This window comes from Callospermophilus lateralis, chromosome 15 (genome assembly GCF_048772815.1).
Source record: "Callospermophilus lateralis isolate mCalLat2 chromosome 15, mCalLat2.hap1, whole genome shotgun sequence".
Lineage (NCBI taxonomy): Eukaryota > Metazoa > Chordata > Mammalia > Rodentia > Sciuridae > Callospermophilus > Callospermophilus lateralis.
The window spans coordinates 87,382,393-87,410,083 of record NC_135319.1 but is presented as its reverse complement, the minus strand read 5'-3'; the positions used below and the strand labels follow the sequence as shown (position 1 = coordinate 87,410,083).

The 27,691-nt window shown below is 37.9% G+C and overlaps 1 protein-coding gene and 1 non-coding gene across 2 annotated transcripts; both read right to left on the bottom strand.

The window, feature by feature from the left end:
- Positions 1-465: 465 nt before the first annotated feature.
- On the bottom strand, positions 466-27,558 carry Abraxas2 (abraxas 2, BRISC complex subunit). Its single transcript, XM_077105346.1, has 9 exons — positions 27,435-27,558; positions 22,772-22,862; positions 19,282-19,318; positions 16,447-16,513; positions 9,007-9,197; positions 7,795-7,914; positions 6,481-6,565; positions 4,664-4,778; positions 466-2,652 (listed from the first exon to the last, which is right to left on the bottom strand). The coding sequence occupies exons 1-9, from the start codon at positions 27,531-27,533 to the stop codon at positions 2,183-2,185; spliced, it is 1,275 nt and encodes a 424-aa protein (XP_076961461.1). The 5' UTR covers positions 27,534-27,558; the 3' UTR covers positions 466-2,182.
- Trnaa-agc (transfer RNA alanine (anticodon AGC)) lies at positions 26,145-26,217 on the bottom strand. Its single transcript has one exon. It is a non-coding gene; the product is annotated as a tRNA-Ala (tRNA).
- Positions 27,559-27,691: the final 133 nt, after the last annotated feature.

The window sequence follows — 27,691 nt, the reverse complement described above, 5'->3', positions numbered from 1 at the left end:
CCCTTTTTTATATTTTATTTAGAGACAGAGTCTCACTAAGTTGTTTAGGGCCTCATTAAGTTGCAGATGCTGACCTCCAACTTGTGATCCTTCTGCCTCAGCCGCTGATATATATAAACATTTTATTTTAGTAAATTGTGTTTTTGGATTTCTCCTGAAACCTGTCTGGCAAAAAGTCTACATGGACATTGGAAATGAGTTTTAATAGTCTTTTAAAAACTCTACTCTCTGGGGTGGGGTTGTGGTTCAGTGGTAGAGTGCTTGCCTAGCACACATGAGGCACTGGGTTAAATCCCCAGCATTGCATAAAAATACTAAATAAAGAAAATAAAGGTATCGTGTCCATCTACCAAAAAAATAAATAAAAGAAAAGAAACAACCCTACTATAAACCATGAAATGCCAGAATGAGTCTACTGAGGCAAGACCTTGCTGGGTGCTAAGACAGACATTGAAACAATGGCACCATGATTAAATAAGTTTTTATTGTCACATTTAACTGCTTTGTCAGATATACAATGTAGATTTCAGTATGGCATAAAAAATAAAAATATTTTCCTGAATGTCAAAATCTGAACAGAGGAGATGGCAATGGCACTTGAAAATAAAAATGAAATTCATACTGGTGCTGAAGCCGCTAGTAGGTAGCTGATAAAAACAGGAACGCATTTGCAGATAAAGTGATCTGCAACATTCCAAATCAAATGGCAGTGGCATAAGGCCAGCAAGACCAGGACAGCAGTTAAAATACAGACCCCACAGAGTGCACATCCAAAGAATGGCAGTTTCAGCATTTCATTTTAAAGTCCATATTCTATTGTCTAATTTAGTTTGAGAACCAGAGCTCAGTGAGTAAACACCTACCCTATAAAATGAAACTGTGCTCTTGGAATGGAATTTAAGCCTCTCTAACAATTTCCTTATTCTTACAGGTTTTAACTAGTCCAAGGTAAAGGCAGTTTAGCTCCCAGTATTAACTTCATGGGCTAAAGTCCTCATAAACAGTGGGTCCTGCCATTTCTAAACCAGGCGCCCAACATAACTCATGAATGTCTTAGTGCTTTCACACATTTTGGGCAAAACTAGAAAACAGGCAGTAATTAAATAAAAATATAAGTGCATCCCAACAGAGTTTTTCTACACACTCCACAATTATCCCCCAAATGGCAATTTAAAAAAAAGTATGTTATTCAGATTTAAAACGAATCTTTATTTACCAAGATTCCCAGTTAATTAGATGTTTTTCCTCCACAAATAAAACTAACACTAGGATTTGTCAGAAGAGCTAAATGAGTTATATCTCTTATATATGAACTCAGCTAAATCCACTGTGTCTGGAATCTGTTAGTTATAAAACTCAGGTCTGGTACCCAACTCCTTTTTGTTATCCACTGCTGTTATCCACTTCTTCTAAGACTCCAGAACAGAGACCATAATGTGCTAGTGCAACACAGCAGTCACTGTCACCCACCCAAAAAAAAAAAAAAAAAGTACTTATTTTATGACATACTTATTTGGATGATTACTTACTGGTAATTAGTATTTCTACTTTTTTTTTTTTTAAAGGCAACCATTTTAAGTGACAATACATATCAGGCTAGTAGAAAAAAGTTGAAACAAAGCCTTCTCTTTCAATCTCACAAAGTCATGCAGACAAGAGAAGGTATATGTGATTTGTTCCAATCACGCTTCCTGGAATTAGCAAAATTTCTTTTCTGGCAAAGATGAATTTGGCTCATCATAGAAAGAAGTTCTTTGAAGGCTGCTGCTGCTAAACTTGTTTCCCTTTGAAAAAGTAAATTTCAAGGCATGATAGTGCAAGAGGTAAGTTTTTGATTTATTAGAACATTTATAGACTAAATTGTGCTTAGTCTCTAATTTCCAATTTAAAGAACAGAAACTATACTGATAAGTTTCGCTTTGCCTAAATTTACCAGTACATCCATGAATCGCACCAGAATTAGGACAATTTGATTATCTTAGTGATTCTGTCATGAAACCTGTGCACTGCATCAAAGGCAAGGACCACCAGCAGAGGCTCCTACAAGTCCTGCATTCGAGGACTCTCCTCTAGTGATCCATACCATCTGGGAAGGCCATTCTCTGCCCAGATAAAGTTCTCAACAAACTCTCAATAAGCAATTAAGAAAAACAGTGCTAAGTGGAGAGTTTCTTTTGTTTAGTTAAATCTGGGAGGTCTGAGTGTTCCTGGGATCCTCATTGGGATGTGTCATGGGTCGTGAATCCTTCGAATATGAGTATTCACTATTAGAGGGTTCTGTAGGGTCAATCAAATTTTCGTAATCACTGTCGTCTGATTCCTCACCACTGTCTCCAGTTGCTCTTTGGGAAGCAAGAAGGTCTGCGCCACTTCCAGGGTACTTCAGTCCGGCACTGGTGGAAGCATAATTAGAAGACCCCACAGCTTGAGGTCGAGGCATAAAGACACTCCTTTCCATGTGTGAATGGCTCAGAGTACTCTCTTGATTGTTTGGGTGGAAATCAGAATATGGGGGAGGAGGATCAGAGGGCTCCACATCTGCAAGTGCACTTCTACCTTCAGCTGCAAATCCAGAAGAGGGCATCCGAGGATTGAACGCAGGCTCCACACTCTCAGATGGCATCTGTCTGCTGAACATTGCCTGCTGCAGCCCTGGGTAAAAATAGGAAGAACATTCTAATACTTTCTATTGTTTTCACAGCTTTTCATCAAGGCATTACACTGTCAGCCTGAATATTCTGGAAAATAGCAGTGAAGCAGCAAAATAGATTGTTACCACTATTTTTCAACTGCATAATGTTATAACTTATATGATACTTCTCTATACATTAACTCAGTTATGCCCCAAAACAACCTGAAGGGTCATCCTCTCGTTAGCATCATTGTCTCCACGAAGGCTGACAAATCTGATTGGAGTGGGTCTCTGAGACATAGAACACAAGCTTTCACTCCAGATCCTGTGCTGTTTCGGCCACTCGTTGCTCACTGTGTTCAAAACGCTGGGACTAAAGGTAGAAACCTAAACCATTTTCACTGCTTTTTCCAGGTCACGTAAACATGGGACTTTTTCTTGATTGTCTCATTTCAAATACCATATTTTTATACAGTTACTTGGAACAATGCACTTACACAACTCCTTCATCTTACAAGTTTAAAAGTCCTAAGTTTAGGTGGCTGGTTTTCCAGGTCCTGAACCACAGTTTTACCAGTTTAAGGAATGCTCAAAAATGGCCCACATCTATCCATCTACAAGGTCTTTCAAAATTTTTTAGAGGGGGCTGGGGTTGTGGCTCAGTGGTGGAGCACTTGCCTAGCATGTGTGAGGCACAGGGTTCATTCAATTCTCAGCACTGCATATAAGTAAGTAAAATAAAGGTCCATTTACAACTAAGAAATATTAAAAAAAAAATTTTTTAGAGCCTGGGGGAGTAGCTCAGTGGTAGAATGCTTGCCTAACGTGTTGGTCCCTGGGTTGATCCCCAGAACCACCAAAATAACCCAAAACAAAACAAAACAAAGCAAAAAAATGTACCACACACATCATATATAAAAGAAATGATTATATATTATATATTGGACATTAACCCAAATTCACTTCAATAGCTGCATAGTAATCCAACATCTATATGTAATCTTTAAAATTTTTAGTTTTCTAATAACTTGACAAATTTTAGCTGCATATAGCTATAAGGTACTATATATCTATATATTTATATATCTATATCTATCATATATGTATATATATAATATACCATAATTTATTGAGCTATTTTGATATTGATTTATCTCCTCTAAATACCTGCCTGCATTTCTGATTATTTCTAGAAAAATTTAAGAGAAAGAATGTATCAGATATCCTTTTCTGGAAATACATATTACATTTTAATTGGTTGTCATATTTTTTTACTAAATTAAAAAGTTTAGCCACAGACTTATCTCTTTTACACTTGATACTGTTTTATACTCGATACCATATTTTATAAATTTTATACTTATGCTCTTTTATACTTGATACCATACTTTATAAATTTTATGTATGAACATTAAATCTGGTGGTATCATAGTACCATGCTGCCATGATCAGATTCTTGAGCCTAACTTTCATTCTACCCACTGGTTCCTTAGCTTTAAGGTGTTCACTCATTCACAGTTACCAAAAATGCTGACAATGACCCTATGAATCAAATATTGTGTCACAAAATTTTAGGTACGCTTTTATGTGGCTATAATGAGTTCAGGATGCTATCCCTACCTGCAGGATGCCAAGGTTAATTGAATACCACCATCACAGTCCCTGTACTAGATCACACTGGTATACATTTGTTCACACATGACCATCCTTAGTCTTTTTCTTCCAGTTTCTGAGACTTGAGTCAGATGCTGTGAAAAAGAGCACTTCCCTCCAGAAAATCTGATGAGAAGGGAATGCCCTCCTCCAACGCACTGATCTGATGTGCAGCCTTCTGAGTGTAGGACTCACATCACTGAATGCATAACCCATATTTAAAACAACACATTTTCCTGACATTGAATGGTAAAATTTTTTTATAACTTTATTTTATTTATTTATATGTGGTGCTGAGGATTGAACACCTGCAAGGCGAGTGCTCTACTGCTGAGCCATAACCCCAGCCCCTGAATGGTAAAATTAACAAGAACTTACTTCTTTCTTGTTCCTTTTCATTCTTCCTCTGAATGATTTGTCTTCTTAATTTGTTCACTTCTGCCTGACAAGATTCAACAACTCGCTCACTCTTTTCTACATCTGCACACACTGCCTGAGAAAGTCACAAGAGAAAGGTTAACTTCAAACCCAGCAAGAGGCTGTCCATAAATTCAGCCTTGTTACAACCTTAGGAAGAGCCCAGGTCATTAGGAAGCAAACAAGTATGCAGAACAAGACTGTGAAGGCCCAAAAGATGAATGTTGTACTTATTTACTAAATTGAAGACCATTCTTGAAAAATATGAGTAACATGGGAAAAATACAATATTTTCCCTTGATTAATCATTTTTATTGAAATGAAAAGAAAATTTTTGGTACCAGTCTAATGTACAAAGGAAGAACAAAAGATAAGACAGGAATGAGATGCTTTAAACTTTTATTTATAACCAATAATCAAGAATCAGATAAGACAGATTTATTTAACAGAAAATAATTATAATGAGGGAAAGCTAGAAAAAGTAAGTTTCCAAGTCAAGGTTTAATATTTGATGCTGTGTCTATATATTTCATCATTAATAATCAGAATATTGGGAGCTATCAGTGTTTGCAGAGCTGGCCTTCCTCCATTAACAAGGAAATGGGTAACAGCTTTTTGAAGTCCTCTGGCCAGTGCTGATAGTCCGAAAACGGCATGGTCATGGATTCAGGACAAAAGCTGTTTTCCACTGCACATTCCTTCCATAGCAGAAATACCAGAGACTTCTAGAAAGTAGCCCTGCCATGAGTGAGTATTCACAGTGTTCCCTCAGTGCAAGGGGCAGTGAGCAGAGAGGCTGAAAGTGGCTCCACACTCTGCCCAGGCTGCTCTCACTGTGCTCTCCACTCCTTCAGATGCTGCCTCTGTCCCTCTCTATTCCTTGGAGGCTTCTTCTTAAAACTGGGCTTTCTCTAGGCCTAGGAGAGCTTTTTCAACTTTCCACTTCCCTTCTGGTCCTCAAGGCAAGTCCAAAGGTTCTTTTATGATTAGGATTTTAGAGCAAACTACTCTTAAGAACACATTAGGGACGACGGAAATAATGTGGGAAAGTACCACTAGCACCTAGCTCAGTATCTAGCTCATTTGGGATAATTCCACAAATATTTGTGGCATGAAGAAGTAGGAATGACAGGCTCCACTGTGATCCTCCTACCAGATAGAGCAACTGGGAGCAGTGAGTGGACTAGAACCAAGGAAGGAGAGCTGTGTTGAATTACAGGTAGCTTCTGATGTTGTCTCTACTTAGAGCTTAAGTGATGGAGAAGGCTGTGTTCTTAGCAACCTTCTTTAAACTTGGGATATATTTTCCTAGGAAAAAAACACTATTATAGCCAGCTGTGCTGGTGCTCACCTGTAATCGAAGTGACTTGGGAGTCTGAAGCAGGAAATCACATGTTTAAGGCCAGTCTGGGAAACTTAGCAAGACCCTGACTCAAAATAAAGATGGAAAGGGCTGGAGATGTACCTCAGACATAGAGCACCCCTGGGTTCAACCCCGGGTTGAACCAACCAACTCAGGATTACAAATGGGGTCACAAAATTTAAAACAGAAGTATTGATAATGTACATGAGTGTCTCCAGGTCAGGCACATGAGTGATGCAGGTAGTGGAAAGTGGTGGGAGGAACCACTCTATAGATCGGATATTATTTTAGGAAAGCACATTTTCACTTATAAACCATAATTCATTTGTCAATTAGAACATAATGAAAAATTAATATACAATTAAAAAGCATTTGAGCAGTAAAAATAAGATGAAACTGTAAATCCATCAGTTACCTGTACTTTCTCCTGAAGTGCATTATAAACCTGATAAATGGCCCTGATGTCTTTCATCACTCCATCCTTGTCAAAAAAGTCAGTACTAGAAAAGAGAAGAGATATGCCACAAAGTAACTAAAACTGTCATGAATCTGAAAGGCATTTCTACCATAATTTTTTTAAAAATAATTTTTCTTTTCTTTTCTTTTTTAATGTGGTGCTGGATATTGAACCCAGCTAGGCAAGTGCTCTACCACTGAGCCACAACCCCAGCCCCTAGCATAATTTATTAATTAAAATGCTGTGACAATGCCTATACTACTAGAACTACAGAAGAAAAATAAAAAGAACACAATAGCAAAACTAAATATAATAAAACTATACATTTTTCAGTGAAAACATTTAGGTTTTATTTATTTATTTATTTATTTATTTTAAAGAAAGAGTGAGAGAGAGGAGAGAGAGGGAGAGAGAATTTCAACATTTATTTTTTAGTTTTCGGCGGACACAACATCTTTGTTTGTATGTGGTGCTGAGGATCGAACCCAGGCCACACGCATGCCAGGCGAGCGCGCTACCGCTTGAGCCACATCTCCAGCCCCAGGTTTTATTTTTAAAAATGTTTGTATACATATACACACATTTAAAAAATATATATTTTAATTGTGCATTATAATTATATATGACAGTGCGATGTGTTGTTACATAGTCATACATGTATGTATTTCTCCTTTCCCTCCCCACCTTCCCATGGTTAGCATTTAGAACCTGAGAAATACACATACCCTATCCAAACTTTTGTATCAATCATTAAAAAAAAAATTGTCACAGATGATTTTTTTAAAAATACAGTAAACTTTTTTTTGAATGTGGTATTACTTGTGAATTTATTATTATTTAATATTTCTGACATTGTTGAAAGACATGAATTTGTTTGGTCTATGTTAGTGGCATAGTTTGCTCACAAGAGGAGGGTATAAGCAGAATTTATAAAGAAATTTGGGACTATTCACTATGTTGATATGTGTATGTGTGTGTGTGTGTCTGTCTGTCTATGTGTGGTGCTGGGGATGAACCCAGGGCCTTGTGCATGTGAGGCAAGCATTCTACCAACTGAGTTATATCCCCAGCCCAGTAAACTATCTTTTCAATAAGAATAAACTTTTGATAAATGGTGGTGGTAGCCTAGAGAATTACTTTTCTGCATTCTTCAATTTCAGTCATAATAAACTTGGTTTTATAGTTCTCTACACTTTGTTTTTAATTATTAATAAAAGAATTATTGTTGATAAAACAACAGGAAAAAAACTCTTGTTTTATCTTTCAACTTACCCATGTTCTTTAATAACTTTGGCATAACTCTGAGAAGTATTTGGCACTGAAGACACTTTGTACTCTTGTTGGCTAGTATTGCCTAGATTGGGAATAGCAAGTGATATTCTTTGATTATACCTATGGGGAAAATTGAGGAAAAAAAAAAAAAGAAAGTGTTAAAAGTACACTCTTATTTTTTGAGACAGCTCTTGCTGTGTTGCCCAGGCTAATCTCAAACTCACAGGCTCAAGTGATCCTCCTGACTGAGTTTCCCAAGTGCTAAGACTACAAGTATGAGCCACCTTGCCTAGATTTAAAAGAGCCATTTCAAGAATGGGCTTTCGGGGCAGAGAACATAGCTCAGTGGTAGAGTGCTTGCCTAGCATGTACATGGACCTGGGTCCTATCCCTAGCATCATATAAACAAAATAAATATAACAAGATTGGGGCTTGGCAATAGGATTCTTAGTCTCTGACATTGGTAAACTAATGGAAGGTGTCAGGGGCACCTACTTCTATGGACAACTCAAGGAGGCATGAATTAGCAATTTTTCTCTTCCCTTAACGTAGAAACTCAACTACAAACTCCTTGAGGGCAGAGGTCATATCTTATATACCTTCTACATCCCCATATCAACTGACAAGTGCTAAAGAAATACCTATGAAATAATAGGGAAATCTTGCAAATAGTTATTTCAAAATGAATGATTATTTTCACTGATCTCAATTTAACTTACTCTACTATAAGGGACTTTCCAGAGAGAGAGCTTTCTGCACTTTACAGGCAAACATGATCATATAATTATATGTTTTTCTTACTTTAACAAGTTCACAATGCAAAACCCTCATTAACCAGTAGGTGGATCAATTTTACAATTTTGTTTTTGAAGTCTATGTTCTAAAATTACTTAAAGCAATAAAACTTCATTTTAACATAATGGATTATGGAGAAGCAAATGATAATTTATTTTTACTTCTGTAAGAATTTATGCATGATAAACATGTCTTGCTAATGTTTACTGATCCCAAACCACTTTAACTTACAGGAATAACTGACACAGAAAACAAACTTCTTTAACTACAAGGAGAACTAGTTAACAAGAATAATAAAAACTTTTCTTTAAAAATGCTGTAATATGCACTATAATGCACATTTTCAAAGTCATCAATCTCAATTACTGTGTCAACATCTTTCTCTTTATGTAAAGCTGGTGGGAAAATGTTCTTTACCTGCGATTTGGTCTGAAGAGAACATATTCTAAAGCATGAGTGGAATTGTTGGCAGTGGAGATGAAGCTAAAGAGAAGGAAGACGAGGTCAGGCACACCAAGGATGCGGGTAAGCTGTTTATGGATAACCTGTTCTCTGTATGACATCTGCTGCTGTGTGTTTCGCCGGAATCTGTACCACCCAATAACTTTCTGAAAAAAAAAAAAAAAAAAAAAAAAGAATGTATTAAAAGTTACATGAAATCTTACAGATTTAATTATATATTCCATATATAATTTGTGGCTTGTACACAAATGTTCAAACATTTATGTGTGATGGTCCCAAACTCAAAACAACCCAATTGTCCATTGACAAGTGAAAAGATAAACAAATTGTGGTATATTCACAATATTAATAATAATATTGGATATACTACAATTTGTGGAATATCTTAATAATAAAAAGGAACAAATTACTGGCACCTACAACATGGATGAATCCCAAATTAATTACCCTGAGTGAAAAAAGCTAGGTCCAAAGTAAGTATATGAATCAGTTTTTAAAAATTATTTTATTATATTTTGGCATTAGGGATTGAATCTAGGGGTATTTTACCAATGAGCTACACCCTCAATCCTTTTTATTTCAAAACAGAGTTTCACTAAATTGCTGAGGCTGACCTGGAACTTGTAATCCTTCTGCCTCAGCCTCCCAAAGAGCTGAGATTACTGGTATGCACCACTATACCCAGCAAAAAAGTCTATTTATATAAAATTCCAGAAAATGAAAACTAATTCACAGTGACATAAAGTAGTTTGGTGGTTGACAAGGTTGGAGGTGGCCAGAGGTAAGAAAGAAAAATTAGAAAAGGGCATGAGAAAACTTGTAAAAGTGATGGGTATTTCACTATTAAATTAAGGTGATAGCTTCGTGGGTGTGTACACATATCAGACTGACCAAACATATACTCTAAAGATGTGATGTTTACTGTATGCCAATTATACCCCAAAACCTATTTTAAAAGTTTACCTTTATCAGCTTTGACTATAACATAACTAAAGCAGCTACATGAATTAAACTCTCAGAAGAATATGTCTCTGGATGTGACCTTCTGAATATCCAGAAAATAGACTCTAGAGACATCTGAGAGCATGTCAACATGTAGATTCCTTGGGCCCACCCAAATCTGCAGAATCAGCCTCTTAAGATACTGCCAGGATTCTGAATTTCAGAGAAGTTCCTTGAGTTTTTCTTTTGCATACTGACATTTGAAAATCTCTGTTGTAGAAACAACTTAATCCTTTATTAGAGCAACCATCTTCATAAAGCTTTGTGCTTTGAAATAAACTGACTAAACATTGTGTTTTAAGAAGCAAGGACGCATGTAATCCCAGCAGCTTGGGAGTCTGAGGCAGGAGGATCACGGGTTCAAAGCCAGTGTTAGTAAAAATGAGGTGCTATGCAACTCAGTGAGACCCTGTCTCTAAATAGAATACAAAATAGGGTTGGGGATGTGGCTCAATGGTCCAAGTGCCCCCGCGTTCAATTCCTGGTACTCCTCACCCACACAAACACAAAAGTAAGGTAGAGGCTGGGCATAGTGGCGCACATAATCCCAGAGGCTTGGGAGGCTGACGCAGCGAGACCTTCTCTCTAAATTATTTAAATATAAAAAAGGGCGGGGAATCTGGCTCAGTGGGTAAGCACTCTGGGTTCAATCCCTGGTTAAAAAAAAAAAAAAAAAAAAGAAGTAGTAAGGTAGTTTAAGACCGTTAGTGTCATATTAAATTAATAGTAAATTTAAATCATATTCTGGCACCATGTTCATATAAAGAAAGTAAACTAATTATTGCTGAATTCCTGTGCCAAATCTTCCTTTCTTTCCAGGTAAACTCTAAGAATTGTTTTCTCCAAAGTCATACAACTGAGTGACCGTCATGGTGTGGAACTTGGCTGCCTGTCTCCTGTTGTGCAAAACTAAGATTCAAATTCTGAGTTAGTTAACATGATGAAAAAGGTAAAAGTAGTTTTCTATTCAAGAAAAAGTGTATAGAAACCTATCTGTTGGCTAGAGCTATCAATGTTCGAGAATATGGTACACTTCATTCCAACACTCAATCCTCTGTATTAACTGTTGGAACTAACTCCTCTGCAGACTGGGGCACGACTCGTATTGTCTCTGTTCCCCTGCAAAGACTAGCGGCATTCAGCACACTGGCTATTTTCACAAAATACTCCCTGATAAACAGAACCTTTCAAGCGACTATAGGATAAGTAATAGTGCTTTTCAGTGATGCTGATTCTCACTGTTTTCATTTGTTTGTATTTTCTAAGAAGCAGGAACTTTTTTTTTTTTTTTTAAAGAGAGAGAGGGGGGGAGAGAGAGAGAGAGAGAATTTTTTTTAATATTTATTTTTTAGTTATCGGCAGACACAACATCTTTTTTTTTTTGTATGTGGTGCTGAGGATCGAACCCGGGCCGCACGCATGCCAGGCAAGCGCCCTACCACTTGAGCCACATCCCCAGCCCCAAGAAGCAGGAACTTTATGTCAGTTATTGACTGATAGTAACCAATTGATCTGACATTTGCCAAAAGTTTTAAACTGATTGATTCTCCTGACATTCTGATCAATGAAGAATGAGCTGCCAAATTAATTTGTACTATTGGTATTTACAATTTTACCTCTTAGAGCTAACAGACAAACTAGTTGCAAGATTACTGAGAAACTAGGTCATTGTGTTAAAAAGCACCTCTTAGATGATGATGAAGAATCACAGCTCTCTCTCCTACATTTCATCTTGGCTGATGCTTCATAGTCGCTTTTCCACACAGACTTTCTTCTTTCTTTTTGACATTCACTTACATTTTCTGGAGCCAAAGCAACTACCTCAATGAAAGGCACATTTACTGGCTTTAGCTTGTGCCATGTGGGTCATATTAGGATGGCTGTTATGCTTCTTGTTATTGATTTCAGAGTTGATACTTTGGGAAGACAGAAGTCCTCCTTCTCCCTTGCCGTTTGGCCTTTGCCTAAACCTGAAAGCCCATGGAAACTTCACAAACACAATATGGACTCTGACAAAATAGCGAATCAGCCCCTGACTATACTGTCCCTACTGGGATATCTTAATGTCAACAATATTCACTTCTATCTCAACCCCAACATTCTATTTTTTAAAATTTATTTCTTTTTTTTTTTTTTTAGAGAGAGAGAATTTTAATATTTATTTTTTAGTTTTTGGCGGACACAACATCTTTGTTTGTATGTGGTGCTGAGGATTGAACCCGGGCCGCATGCATGCCAGGCGAGCGTGCTACCGCTTGAGCCACATCCCCAGCCCCTCAACCCCAATATTCTAAATGCACCTTAGGAGGTAGTATACCACCCTTTTGAGGTAAAAGTATAACTCAGTGCCTTTTCTGGGGGAAAAATAATCCAAATTAGAATCAACTGTAAAGGTTTTTCTGTCATCTAAATTAATTGAAATTATATATAATTACTGCTTTTGAGCTAGAAATTTGAATTTTTGAAAAAAAAATCCTTCTAGAAGTGGGGGATATAGTTCAGTTGGTAGAGTGCTTGCCTAGCAAGCACAGGGCCCTGGGTTCAATCTCCTGCCAACAAAACAAAACAAAACAAACAAACAAAAAAAAACACTCCTTGTAGAGTTCTACAAGTAGCATAGGAAATACAATGAAATAAAACACAGTGTCTGTTTTTAACAAATTTCATGAAAAACAGAACATAATTTCCAAGTAATGTAAGGAATGCAACAAACATATATTTTGCAAAGAAAACAAACATTTATTTTAGAACAAAGTTCCATAAAATAAAATAAAAATAAAGCATATCTACTTTCAACTTTAACTCTTGGTTCCAGAAAAAGCAGTCAATTACAATAACCAACAAATGGTCTACTGTGTCTCAAACCAGCAAATCCTATTTTATTCATTTATTTTGTAAATTTTGGGGGGGGGGGTTTACCAGGGATTGAATTCAGGGGCACTCAATCACTGAGCCACATCCCCAGCCCCATTTTTGTATTTTATTAGAGACGGGGTCTCACTGAGTTACTTAGTGTCTGGCTATAGCTGAGGCTGGCTTTTTTTTTTTTTTAATAATTTTTTTTTTTTTTTTTTAATGTGGTGCTATGGATCGAACCCAGTGCCTCACACATGCAAGTGCTCTGCAACTGGCTATGAATTGAGACCCATCCTGAGACTCGGCCTCCCCAAGCTGCTGGGATTACAGGAGTGTGCCACTGTACCTGGCCTTATTTTGTAAATTTTAAGACAGGGTCTTGCCATATTGCTCAGGCTGGCCTTGAACTTCCAAATGTTTTGCCTCAGCTTCCTGAATTGATGGAATTACAGATGTGTGGCACTCCCCCTGCTTTAGCAAATCCTATTTCAAAAATCCCTAAATTAATTTGAAGTGTGTCACTTCCTCTAATGAAAAGATTAAACAGAGGAGTCCTTTTCTTTTTTCCAATTTATTTTCAATTATAAAATATAAGATCATTAAAAAAAAAACCAAAGTCTCTCTTCATTAGAGGCATCTCTACCCTTTTCCTACTCTTCCTTTTCTAAGTTTGGCTGACTTTCTCCCAGATCTTTTTCTCTGTGTTTGAACTCTCATCTTAAGACTTTTGTTTTTATATAAAATGGGCTCAAACTGTATTATAGCTTTTTCCTGGAGGTGGGATGTAAAGCACATGCTTAGCATGCACAAGGCCCTGGGTTTAATCTGCAGCTCCAAAACAAAAATAAAAATCACCCCAAAAATAAACAAATCATATTTTTTCACTTGACATAACTTAGAGATCATTCTGTTTCATTAAATGAAAACCTTCCTCATAGCTGGGTGTGATGGTGAATACTTGCAATACCCATAACTCACAAGGCTGAGGCAAGATTATAAACTCAAGACCATCCTAAGCAATTTAGGGAGACTCTGTCTCAAAATAAAGTGAAAAAAGATGGGGATATACCTTAATGGTAGAGTGCTTGTGTAGCATGAACAGATCTTGGGTTTGATCTCCAGTACCACAAAACAAAAACAAAAAGACCCTCCCTTATTCTTTTTAATGGCTGCTTTGAATCCCATAATAAGGAGGTACCAACATAACTGACTTAATCATTCCAAACTGGTATATGTTCAGGTTGCTTTGAAAATCCTCACTATTTGGGGCTGGGATTGTGGCGAAGCCCTGGGTTCAATCCTCAGCACCACATAAAAATAATAAGTAAAACAAAGGTATTGTGTCCAATTACAACAAAAAAATAAATAAAATTATTAAAAAATAAAATCCTCACTATTCACCATTGAAGCAGCAAACATCCTGTACCCCAGACCAAGAGAAGAGACTGTCTGGTTTACACCTTGGCTCCACCATTAACAACAAAATCACTTAACCCCGTTTGTCTCAAGTGTAAAATCTGTTTTACAGAGCTGCTGCAAGGATGAAGTGTGTCAATACATGAAGAGTGCACAGAATGTGACCCAGAACAGAGTTAAACTGTTTAAAAATGACAGCTCTTTCCATCTTTGTGCTCAGGTACACTAATTTTTTGTGGGGTGGGGTGGGGGCAGATTCCTAGAGTCAGGACTATGTAGTTAAAACTGTTATCATAAAATCGTCCTCCCATCATGTCAACGTACATTTACCAGCTGCTGCTTCCCTGTGTCCCTCACCTTTTCAGTACTGGCCATTATCAATCCTTTTACTCTCCTGCCAATCTGATGGGCAAAAAATGGCATCTCACCTGGTTCAATCTGTGTTTGCTGACTGAAGTGGAACATCTTTTCACTGACTTCTTGGCTGTCTGTAGATTTTTTTCTTTTGTGAATTTCCTATTCAATTTCTTTAGTCCTTTTTATCACTTAAAATTTTTAAAACTACTTAAAGCTCCAATAAGAATTTCTATGGAAAAAATTTTAATTTTAGAAAGCATAATAAAGGCTCACAATCTACCATATAAAAATGAAAGAGGAAGTAAAGTGGCATCTGAGAGATGAGGGATGAACTGCTGGGAGATTCCAGAATGTATGCCCCTGGGCATACCACTGAAAATGAGAGAGGCCCGAGGCTGCTCTAATACCCTTTGCTAGCTGGGCAGGCAGCGTGGTTGGACCACCAGGACTGTGCACCTCCTGCCATTTTTCCTGTCCTCAGACCTATATCTTTCCAAGTTTTCTATTCTTTCTTTTATTTTTCCCTGCTTTTCTTTCTTCCTTTACATGGTATAGAATGTACCCAGCAGTGGCACTAGGCTGCTGATGTGATCTAACTGCACTTACTCCTGAAACCCTTCAACAAAAGCATATTGTTGGCTGGTGCACCTCAGTGCTTGCCTGGCCTATACAAGATCCTGGATTCAACCCCTAGTACCTCCCTCCAGCCCCCATAAAAAAGGCATTTTGCTCTCTGTTTGACAAGCTAAGGATTTTCACTGGTACTTTTTTTCCCCTCTAATTGTTTAATAACCAATCTATTTTTTCTGAAATATCTCAAAGCAAAAAACTCATCAGACAATACTGCAGCAGTAAAATCTGGTTCATTTTCAGTTTTATTCAGACTTGCTTACCATATACAACCAGAATAGCACATGTGTATGTTGATGGAAATAATAAATACATGACTTTTGGAAAAACATCTGTATTCAAATTTAAACATATCCAAAGATGTTTGATTGCAATTTACATTTTTTAAAAATAGTTTTTGTTTTTTTTAATATTTATTTTTTAGTTATCGGCGGATACAACATCTTTGTTTGTATGTGGTGCTGAGGATCGAACCTGGGCTGCATGCATGCCAGGCGAGCGTGCTACCGCTTGAGCCACATCCCCAGCCCCTAAAAATAGTTTTTCTGATTACAAGACTGTATTAAGTATTTGCCAAATTATTTTTTAAATTATACACTAGAAAGAATGAATCACCAGAATCAATTGAACTACTCTTTGTTATTTTTCTTTTGGTACTGGGGAATTGAACCCAGGGGAGCCTAACCACTGAGCCTCATCCCCAGCCCTTTTAAAAATAATTTTAGAGACAGGGTTTTATTATGTTACTTAGGGCCTCACTAAGTTTCTGAGGCTGGCTTTGAACTCCAGATCCTTCTGCCTAAGCATCCCAAGCTGCTGGGATTACAGGCATGTGCCACCACACATGGCTAGATCAACTGAACTATTCTTAACTTTCCAGATTATAGTTCACTTTTTGCTTCTGATTTTTACCTAATGGAATCATACTATAAACACTGAATTTTCTTCTATCAATATACTGTAACCATTGTTTTACATCCATAATTGCAAATTTACCTTTAGAATCTGCTTAAGGTGACAGAACTCTCATATCAGTGTTGACTCTTCACTGTTGCATTTTATGTTTGTTTTTAAGTTTAGGTGTTAAGATAAAGAACTATTCCCATATCAGACTGGGCAACAAATAGAACATACCTTTCTCCGATCTTTAAGAATCCTGTCCAAACTCTCTTCATTAACTTTGCTTGCGTAGTCATAAAAACTATTTTTTTAAAAGAAGAAAAAAAAATTATTAAAATTCCATAATACCATGACATGAACGTGCTTAGGTACAGATGTCTATGGGGCACCTAACTCTAATAAATATATAATTCTTTGCCTTCAAAGGTATATAAAGAATGATAATCTGTCTAAATACTTCTCTAATACATAGTATTTTTTATATCAAAGACTTCTCAAGAGTTTGCTACATTAAAAAGATAACACTTCCACATGTGGGAGGTGCCGATAGCAAGTCAGTATAAAACATGAAGTTTCAAATGGCTGTGGCATCTTTTCTTCTTTTCTAAGTATCAATTATTTATGGAAAAAAAAGATAAGAATACTTCATTTGCTGAGACATGAAGATGGGAATCGAACACTGGCTGAATGCTTCACGTCACAAAGCCATGTGTTTTCTCATGTCATTTCTCATCATTCCTGCTTCAGTGCCGGGAGATATGAGTTCAGCTCAATAATTCAACAAACTTTATTCCCATTTTTGTAGATAAAGAGAGTGAAGTTGATGATTTGCTCCAATCACAGAGCTAGTAGATGGAAGGGCTGGAATTTGAAGCCAGACCTGGGTAGTGTCAATGTGCTCCCTTCCAAAATGACCAATGTGGGCCTGGGGTTGTAGGTCAGTAGTAGAGCACTTGCCTAGCACGGAAGAGGCACTGGGTTCCATCCTCAGTACCACATAAAAATAAATAAATAAATAAATATATAAAAGGTACTATGTCCACCTATAACTAAAAAAAAAAAAAAGACTAACATGACCAGTTTCCTGTGGTGAGCAACCCAGGTGTACTGATGTGCCGGCCTTTTCTATTTCTGCTCATGGGTCTCTGCACACCATCGTCCTCCTCCCAAGCCCTAAAGACAGGAAGAAGTTCAAGGTATGGGAAAAACACTGACTCAGGAATCAGAAAACAGCAGATCCAGCCCCAGTTTTGTTTCTCATTGTAGGATCTGGGACAAGTTACAGCCTATCTGGTCTCTCTCTCTCTCTTTTTTTTTTTTTTAAACAAGACAAAGAATTTGAAAGAGACTGATGATTTCTATGGTTTCTTTCAGCTTTAAGAATGATGAATCTTGGGGCTGGGATTGTGGCAGAACGCTCGCCTCGTATGTATGAGGTACTGGGTTCCATTCTCAGCACCACATAAAAAATAAATAAATAAATAAAGTCAAATCCTTGTTCTGGTTTTACTTTGCTTAGAGTGTTTTAAAGAATTTCTCAGAAAGGTGAGGCAGAAACTGCACAGAGTGGCATACATCTGTTATCCCAATGACTTGGGAGGCAGAAGGATTACAAGTTCGAGGCCAGCCTCGGCAACTTAGTGAGACTCTCTTTTCAAAATAAGAAATAAAAAGGGCTGGACATGTAGCTTAGTGGAAAGCACCCCTGAGTATAATTCCTGGTACCAAAAAAAGCTCTGACAGGCCCAGATCAGATACTTCCACAGGCCAGAAAGAGGCAACATATGGGCTGGGCCTGAATGATTTCATTTGCTTTTTTTTTTTTTTAAATGAACTCATGGTTGTTCATCTAGCTCCCTACAGTTCTTTTACAATATGGGTGAATCTAAAAGAGATGAGGTTCTTGGCTACTTTGAGGTTTTCTTTGTAGGTAGTCACCTTGCATGCTGATAATACTCTGAAACAATCAATGGGTAGGGGTATATATGTGTGGGGTGAACATGATACAAGTCCCCTGGGGTGCTTGGATGCAAGGGATGCAGGGTGTGGTCAGGGAACACATATAGCAATCACCATAAAGAAGGGCCCTAGGGATAGAAAACGGAGGTGCTCACTGCATTCCATATGAGCAAATGGAAGAAGCACTGGCCTGGCTTCTGGGAAGGGGGAATCAGGCCTCAAGAAATTTAGAGAAACCCAAAGCTGAGATCATACCAGCCATCAAGTGGAAGGGTGTGGGCTGAGAAAGAAGACAGAGGCCCGGGTAGTGGTGTCGGAGAAATCCAATGTATGGAAAATACTGGATTCCTCTTTCTCATCCTTTTCCTCCATATAGCTCACTGCTGTTTGCTTTCTCTGTTTTGATTGTTTCTCTTCCCATTTTTTTTTTCTATTTTAGTCCTTTAGTTGGTTACAATATGGAACTGGCAATATATTAACTTAAATGAACAGAAAAAGAAAGTTTTATGTTTCCTTTTCCTTTTTTTAAATTGTAGATAGACACAATACCTTTATTTATTTTTATATGGTGCTGAGGATCGAACTCAGTGCCTCACACATGCTAGGCAAGTGCTCTGCCACTGAAACATAATCCCAGCCCTCCTTGCTCTCTTTTTTTTTTTGAGATGGGTCTTGCTATATTACCCAGGTTTGTTCTAAACCCCTAGGCTGAAGCAGTTTTCCTATCTCAGCTTCAAAGTAGCCAGGACTCCAGTGCATGCCATTGTGTCTAGCTCCTTTCCTTAGATTTTTAAGTTGACCACTGAACATTTTAAATTTCTCTCAGCTCATTCACTTGTTTTTAATCAATCCTTTTAAAGAGGGCTAAACTCTTCTTAAAGAAGGATGTGGCCACTAGGTGGATACCACTTGTAATTCCAGCAACTCTGTAGGCTGAGGCAAGATCACAAGTTCAAGGCCAATCTGAGCAACTTAGTGAGACACTGTGTCAAAAATAAAAAGGGTTGGGGATATGACTTAGTGGTTAAGCACCCCTGGGTTCAATCCCTGGTACCCAAAATACTAAAATTGAAATTAAAAAAAAAAAAAAAAAAGGAGGACATGGCTTACCTAAAAAGTTTTGAACAAGGCTGATGGTTATGGATTTCTGTAATCAGAAAGAGGAATACATTTCAGTTGATCATGTAAGACACAGGCAACTATCAAATAGCTCAGGATTTTTTAAACTAAAAAATCTCAGACAATAAAAAGACAGTCTTCCTCTCACAAATAGGTGCTGTGTATATACTAGGAAAGGCAGTGTGGCTTCTGAGCAGTTATACCCAGAGACACATTCTCAAACAAAGTAGACTGGAGAATGAAAGTTCTGTTTTCCTTTGTCCGCATATGATGAGCACACATCTGAAAGCTCTTATTCAGGAACTCACAGCTATGGTGTGCCTTATTCAATCTTACCTATTTAAACAAAGAATCATAGGAAAAAGTAACCACTGACTGGAAGCATTTAATCAAATTAGAAAAAAGCTTTGAGGACAGCTTAGGGAGAGAAGGGCCTTAATCATTCTACCATTAATAATCAACTAACAACTCATGACAACTTGGGCCAGGTGTTTTGAAGGGGAAGGAATTCTGGAAGTCTATTAACCCTTTCAAAGCGGTCATTGCTGAGAGTGATGGTCATTTATAAGGCAGATCCTAACAACTTCTAAAAAGCTGCTATGAGTCAGCAGAGTGAACATTTCTCCAAGCTCCTCAGGGGGCTTAGGAGCTGGGTTTCCTAAGATTGTGAGACTCACTGACCATTCAATTCTATCATATGCTCTTAGACAATTAATCACCTGCTGTTTAAGAAGCCACAGCCTCAGTTTAGGGAGCAACTTTACCTGACTACAAATGAAACTACAGCCTTTAAGGCCTTAAAAACAAGTAGTTTCTGTACTTGAGTTAATGCTGCCAAAACTCATGCATAAATGCAAAACTTCCACAGGAAAGAAGGTAATTAATTTGTCTACCTATGGTGTTGATATAGTGATGCAAATAAGAAAACCTCATCTAGAAGTAGTGAAGTTCCATCACTAACAATGATCCAGCACACCACTGTAGTTTATTTCAGAGATACCGTTAGAGATGCAGAACATTTGTAGCAAAAATCTTACTTAGAGTTCATGGAAAAGAAAAACCTATCTTCTGCTTTAAAGGAAAGAAGATTTTGTTTAATAAAATCCCTGGAGTAAGTTCTGAACTCTGAATGCACACTCCTGTCAAGCCGCCCCAGCAGTTTCCTTCATAATTTACAACTCAGAAACACACGCTCCAGGGCTAGGGACAGCGCAGTGGTAGAGTGCTTGCCTAGCTCTAGATAGATACCATGTGATATTTGCTGCAGGAAATTAAAGCTTTCTTAAGGTTTTGTGTAACACTAAGCACTTCATGGGGAAAAAAACAGGGTATTGATCTCAAACTCCACAAAGCTATAGAATGAAACAAAGTTAGGGGACATGTTAAGTGACAGGTGGACCTTGGAAAGCATGCAAAGGCTGGGCAGCTTTGCTTGGGACTTCCAGTTTTCCATACCTCAACAGCAAATCCACACAGGAGATGACTCTTCCTGTACCATGAAGATCCTGTTAAAACTTCTCACTAGGTGCTACATTATTCTTGTTTTTCTTCCTGGTTGCTGAGTTGAACACTTCCTCATCTTCCCCCTTCTATTACTGTCAATGAGTTTTGCTAATAGCTATCCTCACTACCTGAGGACATTTTTCTGTTCCTGCCTCCTCCCTACCATTCCTACGGTAAACAGCTCTGATTGAAATGAATTAGTACAACTTCTTAAATGAGTGTGTATTCAAAATGAGATGCAGTCATTCTATGTTCAAAATGTGATATTCTATATAAAATCCTCCCTATTGCAAAGGGTAAGGTAAAAGGTGCCTGTAATTGGATTTAGACATTTTCAATAAGCAACAAATCTGACCAATTTATTTTACTTAAAATACCTTATCCTGGAAGGCCAGCTATACTAGAAAATATCCTGATCCTAGTAGGGAATACTACCATGACACTCAACCTCATGTTTGAACTTTCAAACAGGTTTTCTAGCATCCTTGGTTTACATTTTCAAATATTTATTTATTTTTAGAAGAAAAATGTCAAAATAATAACAATACATTTAATATATTAGCAAACAATCTGTCCATGAGATCTAGAATTGTTTTAATCAATAAACTGAATATAGCTAATAATTAAATATTATACAGCAAAAAATGGTTGTCTTGGCACTTTATTAACTGAAACTCTCTACTGATGGGTATTTCTATGATACCAGGGAAGTTGGTCAAGAACCAGAAAGTTGGGCTGGGGTTGTGGCTCAGTGGTAGACTGCTTGCCTAGCATGTGTGAAGCACTGGGTTTGATCCTCAGCATCACATAAAAATAAATAAAGTGAAAGTTTAAAAAAAAAAAAAAAAAAAAAAAGAACCAGAAAGTTTACAAAGTATCAGAATATTTTTTTTTGAAAATTCTTTTTTTTTAAAAATATTTATTTATTTATTTATTTTAGTTCTTGGCAGACACAACATCCTTGTTTGTATGTGGTGCTGAGGATCGAACCCGGGTGAAATTTTTAACATTTATATTTTTTTTAGTTTTTGGCAGACACAACATCTTTGTTTGTATGTGGTGTTGAGGATCGAACCCGGGCCGCACGCATGCCAGGCGAGCACGATACTGCTTGAGCCACATCCCCAGCCCCAAAGTATCGGAATATTATCCTACATAGAACTTTAATTATTTGGATGGAAAATTTTTAATTACCATTTTGTTTCTTTTTTTTTTTAAAGAGAGAGAATTTTTAAATATTTATTTATTTATTTATTTTAGTTTTCGGCGGACACAACATCTTTCTTTGTATGTGGTGCTGAGGATGGAACCTGGGCCGCATGCATGCCAGGGGAGCGCGCTACCACTTGAGCCACATCCCCAGCCCCACCATTTTGTTTCTTTAAAAATAAATAGCTAGAGGGGCTAGGGCTGAGGCTCAGTAGTAGCACACTTGCCTGGCATGTGTGGGGCACTGGGTTTGATTCTCAGCACCACGTATAAATAGGTAAAATGAAGGTCTATCAACAACTAAAACAATTTATAATATAAATAAATAAATAAATAAATAGACGATTCATCCGGAATGTGATTTTGCTGTTAGTTAACTATATCTGGCAATTTAACTTTCATTTTCCAGATTAATTTTGAAAACCCATATGGAAATAATAAATCACTACATAGATGGTCTATAAAGCAAAATTCTGTTTTAGAATTTTAAAGAATTAAGCAAAACAAAAACAAAATCCCTCAATGAAAGATTGACTATACTCTGTACATATAACAAGTATTTTCTTAGCAGGGCAGTGTTGTGGTGAGTGGCATTTTACAATTGTGACTTAGAGTCAGTTCAGGCACTTGGTTTTCCCCATTTCTAATCACTAAGGCTAATACTTTTATTTTTTATGTATTCTTTTAATATTTGAGATTAAAATCAGTTAAGAGCCAAAGAACAAAACAACAGTAGGATATTTCTAAGGTCAGTGATAAATTTACTTACCAATTACCTGCAGAAATTCTGTGTTGCTGATTTGTGAGTCACTGATGCTAAAGGTTTCCTCTTGTCTTACCTCTCCCAGCAGAAATCCTTCCTAAAAGAGACAAAAGAAAACAGTCACAGGCTAAATACTGATTTTTTTTACTAAAATTAGGAATTTAGGATGTATAATTTTATAATAATTTCATCAATAATTCAAATAAGCTTGCCATGTAAATGACTAGTTATAAACCAATGAGTATACTAGAGCAATCAAAGTATATCTATTAATGGGATTATATGAACAAAGGATTCATAACAAGATAAAATCTAATTTTAATCCCTGAAATCTTCTCTGTTATTTTTTTTTTGGGGGGGGGGGAATTTATCACCTAAATCCTACTACTAAGTCTTACAAACAATGTCAGAAAAGCTTAGGAAGTGGAACTATCTAAAGGTTGTTTTCTTGAAACATCATACAATTTACTTCATTGCTTTAAAACCCTTGCTAATGATTAAAAGACAAATAAGTTAATACAAGCTGAGCGCAGTAGTGCATGCCTGTACTCCTAGCTATTCAGGAGACTGAGGCAGGAGGATTGCAAGTTCGAGGTCAGCCTAGGCAACTACAGCAAGACCCTATTCAAAGTAAATTTTAAAAAGGTTGGGGGTGTAGCTCAATAGTACAGAAACCCTGGGTTCCATCCCCAGTGGCAGGGGGAACTGAGGGAGATTGGGGGAGAGTTCATATAATGGAAATTAAGTGCGCTTAAATAGGCTGGCATAAGAAATTAGAATTTCAGTAAATAAACTCATATAATTCACATGAAAGAGTTTTTAAAATAAGTGCATAATTTATGTATACATTTGGAGAATGCCCATCACCACAATTGAACTGGATTACTACTGTCCTAGTACTTGTTGCACAAGAACAAGCACAGTTGGAAAAGACACACCTTACATGTCAGAATAACTTCCCATAGAAAGGAAGAACTGATCAGCTGTCCTGGCATCTCTCTCCCCAGATACTGCCATGGCTTCCCCGCTTCCTTCATTCAGGTCTTTACCCAAATGGCATCTCATCAGATATGCTTTGTCCAAACACACAAGGGAAACAGCATCTGTCCCCTTTACCCTGCATGCTTTTTCTCACTATCTGAGCTGGGGCTGTAGCTCAGTGGTAGAGTGCTTACTTAGCATGTTCCATCCAGGATGGAAAAAAAAAAAAAAGAAAGAAATCTTCTGCCATATTAGATATTTATAGAAATAAACAAATGCCTTTCTTTGTTAAAAATATAAGTTCCATAAGAGCAGGTATTTTGTGCTTGTTTACTGCTAAATCACCACATTACAATGCCTAACAACTAGTAAGTGCTCAACAAAAACTAGTTGAATCAATGTATCCTTGTACTATATTCTCTTCAATTCTAGATTGATCCATGAAATCAATTGCAGAGGCTTCCTAGTTTTAAAACATTTCCAGCAGGAAGTGCAACTCTGTGGGAATGAGAGGAAAGAGATGTTTTACAGCCTCACTTTTTATTTGATTTGGGGAGGGGGATAGTCTAAAATCCCAAATTATCACATACAGAGCATTTCTTTATTTTTTTTAATAGTTTTTTAGATGTTGATGGATCTTTATTTTATTCATCTATTTAAATGCGGTACTGAGAATCGAACCCAGGGCCTCATACATGCTAGGCAAGTGCTCTACCACTGAGCTACAACTCCGGCCTCCAGAGCATTTCTTAAACTTGAGTGATAACTGGATTTCTTTATAAAAAAAAATCCTCTCAGACCCATGTCCATGACTATCAGTTTGAGAAACACCAACTAAACAAGCTTGCCTTACCCTATGAAAAGTCTTTCAATTTTGAGTTCCCACTACAAAAAGCTTCATCTTATAACAAGCAAAAAAAAAATTATAATTGAAGTGAAAAAAAATCAACTTAATCTTCCCATAAAACTTCATACTTTAAGAACACAGCTAAGTTCCTAGATTTCTACAGTCCTGGGCTCCCAAATTTAGCAAAAAAGATATAGGACATCCAGTTAAATTTGAATTTCAGATAAACAGCAAATAATGTTTAGAATACAGGTAATCTAAGTATTACATAAAATTTACTTCTTGTTTATCTGAAATTCAAATTTAACTTGCTGTTTTGCCTTTTTGTTTTGTTTTGATGGTATTGGGGGTTGAATCAAAGGGTGTTTTATCACTGAACCATACTCTCAACTCTTTTCATTTTGAGACAGTCTCACTAAGCTGTGCAGCCTGGCCTCAAATTTGTGATCCTCCTGCTTCAGTCCCCCAGATAGCTGGGATTACATGCATGTGCCACCATGTCTGTTCTTGGAGTCCTGCTTTTTTTTCTGGCAATGATAATGGTCCTCAGTACAAGAAACAGTTACATAAGTTAATAGTGACATCAAAATGTTCTAAAGTCAAGTGTGACTGGTCTGGACTATCTCATTATTATTTTATGGTAGGAACAGACAAACTACAGTGGGAGATAAATCCACCCCAATACCTGTTAATATACTGCAAGATAAATATGGTTTGTAAATTTTTAAATAATTGGAAAAATAAAAATAGGAATGATGTTCATGAACTGTTATATGATGTTACATGAAATTCTTGCTGGACATGGTGGCACATGCCTATAATCCCAGAGACTCAGAAGGCTGAGGCAGGAGGATACAGAGTTCAAAGCCTCAGCAAAAAGCGAGGTGCTAAGCAACTCAGTGAGAACCTGTCTCTAAAGAAAATTCAAAATAGGGCTGGGGATGTGGCTCAGTGGCTGAATGCCCCAGAGTTCAATCCCTGGTACACCCTCTCTCCCCTTTGTAGACACTGAAATTAGGGTACACCCCTAAATTAGGGTACACCCCTAATTTCAGTGTCTACAAAGCTTTATTGCAACACAGTCATCCTCATTTATTTACTCCTATGGCCATTTTCTCCCTGTAACAGCAGAGATGAGTAGTTGCTACAAAAAACATAAGGCTCTCAAATCTTTACAATTACTATTTTTTTTCATTATTTAGCACTTTATGGTAAAAAAATTGCTAACCCTAGCTCTACAGAGTAATGTATGGTTTTAAATTAATTTCTTGCCAGGATAAACAAGTATGCATTTTGAAAGTAAACTCTTTTATTTCAACTTTAAAAGCTAAATTACTTTCAAGCATTCCACATACATAATGGTGGCAAGGCTAATATAAACAGGCATGGCCATATAAAACACAACTAGTACTGGTGAAAATTTCCATGAAGTCTAGCACCATGCCTGGCACAGAGTAGATATTAAGGTAACAGCTCCTAAATCAAACTAATAATGGTTTAAGCATAATGACCATCTTACCACACTTTATAGAAAAACTCCATTTTCCTTTTTGGTGGTGCTGGGGATTGAACCCAGGGTCTTGTGCATGCTAAGCAAGCACTCTGCCAACTGAGCTACATCCCCAACCCAAAACTCCATTTTTCAACAGATAGCTGCTTATTCTTACAATAAACTTGAATCCATCACTGAACCCATTTTTAATAGTCTATGTGCAGTAGGAGTACTACAAATCACATACATATTGAACTGCATTACATTATTAAACAGTTGGCTACAGTACCAGAGGCCAGTGTACAAAAGGAAAAACCTTATGTTGTATATATTCCTATCGTTAATCTCTACCAGCATTGAATTGATGAAACAGTACAGAAACTTAATTCCATTCAATTTACAAATGGAACGACTTGTGAAATTAGTTTTTATTAATGGAAGGTAAGACTGCTGATGTCAAGCTAAATCCAGTTCATCCTGAGAGGTATCATTTTGCTTTGTAATGACAACCACAAAAACTCCACACACTTATTTAATGAATTTGAATCATTCATGTTAACATCACTTAAAATAATCCTCAAATTTGGTGGGCAAATTAAACACCTCCTGTAAGAGAAAAATTAAGTTTTCACGAAGAATTTCAAACCAAAGGCCCATGACATTAAAGGGCAATTCACAAAATAAATACACTGAAACAGGTTCTGCTCCCGCTGTGGGCTACAAAACCTAAGCATTCCGGATCACTCATACCAGGGCCTGTCACTTCCCTATTTCACTGGGACTAGTTCCGCGGTCTTGGAACATTCAACAAGGAACTAAACATGCAATTTCAAGGAAATGCAAACAGACCTGCATTTAACATTTTTTGTTTACATTATCCATTTTCCACAGGGGTGAAGAAAATACACAATCGTGTCTAGCAAGTTTGAACAGTGACAGGAATGGTTTCACTCGTGGTACCTCACGACAACCTGTTAAGACTGGCGGATGGAGCTCAGTGCCTCTCACCCCAGACTAAAAGCCTGGTCTCTCGACTGCTTCCCGACCCCGGGGCCCCTCTAAGTATGGAAGCCTGACTCAGGGCGGGGCAGGCACTCAGTTTCCACCAGGCGACTCCTGACATGCGGGGGACCGGGTGCGACAGGTTTGCTGGACCCGGGACGCCGAGTGCAGGGGCCCATCAGAGGCAAAGGAGCTAGCCGGGGGCTGGGGCCGCTGGGTCACCAGCCCTCGGGCCGGCCCCGGAGCCCGGGGGTAAGGCGCAAACAGTCCCGGTTTGGCCGCGGGCGCTGGTCCGAGAAGGAGGCCGAAGTCCCCCCAGCGGCCGCAGCACGGGGCCCGGCACCTACGTGGTCCGCGTTGCTGTTGGCGCTGTGGAAACACACAGCGCTGAAGGTGTAGCCCGAAATGGAAGCCGCCATGATGGAAATCTCCAACTCCCCCATCATGCCCCGCGAGGGCGCACAGCCTTCCGGCTGCCCAGCCCCTGGGAATCCTGGGAAATGCAGGCGGCTGGGGGGGGGCGGGGGCGGGGGCGGGGCGGGCCCGGGGCGGGGGCGGGGGCGGGGCGGGGCCGGGGCGGGGCCAGCGCTGGAAAGCACGGAGA

Excerpts from the sequence above, each read along its gene's own strand:
- Abraxas2 (XM_077105346.1), bottom strand. The coding sequence starts at position 27,533 with ATGATGGGGGAGTTGGAGATTTCCATCATGGCGGCTTCCATTTCGGGC. Across the intron at positions 19,319-22,771 it reads AGAATTTCTGCAGGTAATTG|AAATCCATAACCATCAGCCT; the intron begins GTAAGTAAATTT and ends TTCTGATTACAG. Across the intron at positions 16,514-19,281 it reads CCTTGTTCAAAACTTTTTAG|TTTTTATGACTACGCAAGCA; the intron begins GTAAGCCATGTC and ends TTAAAAAAATAG.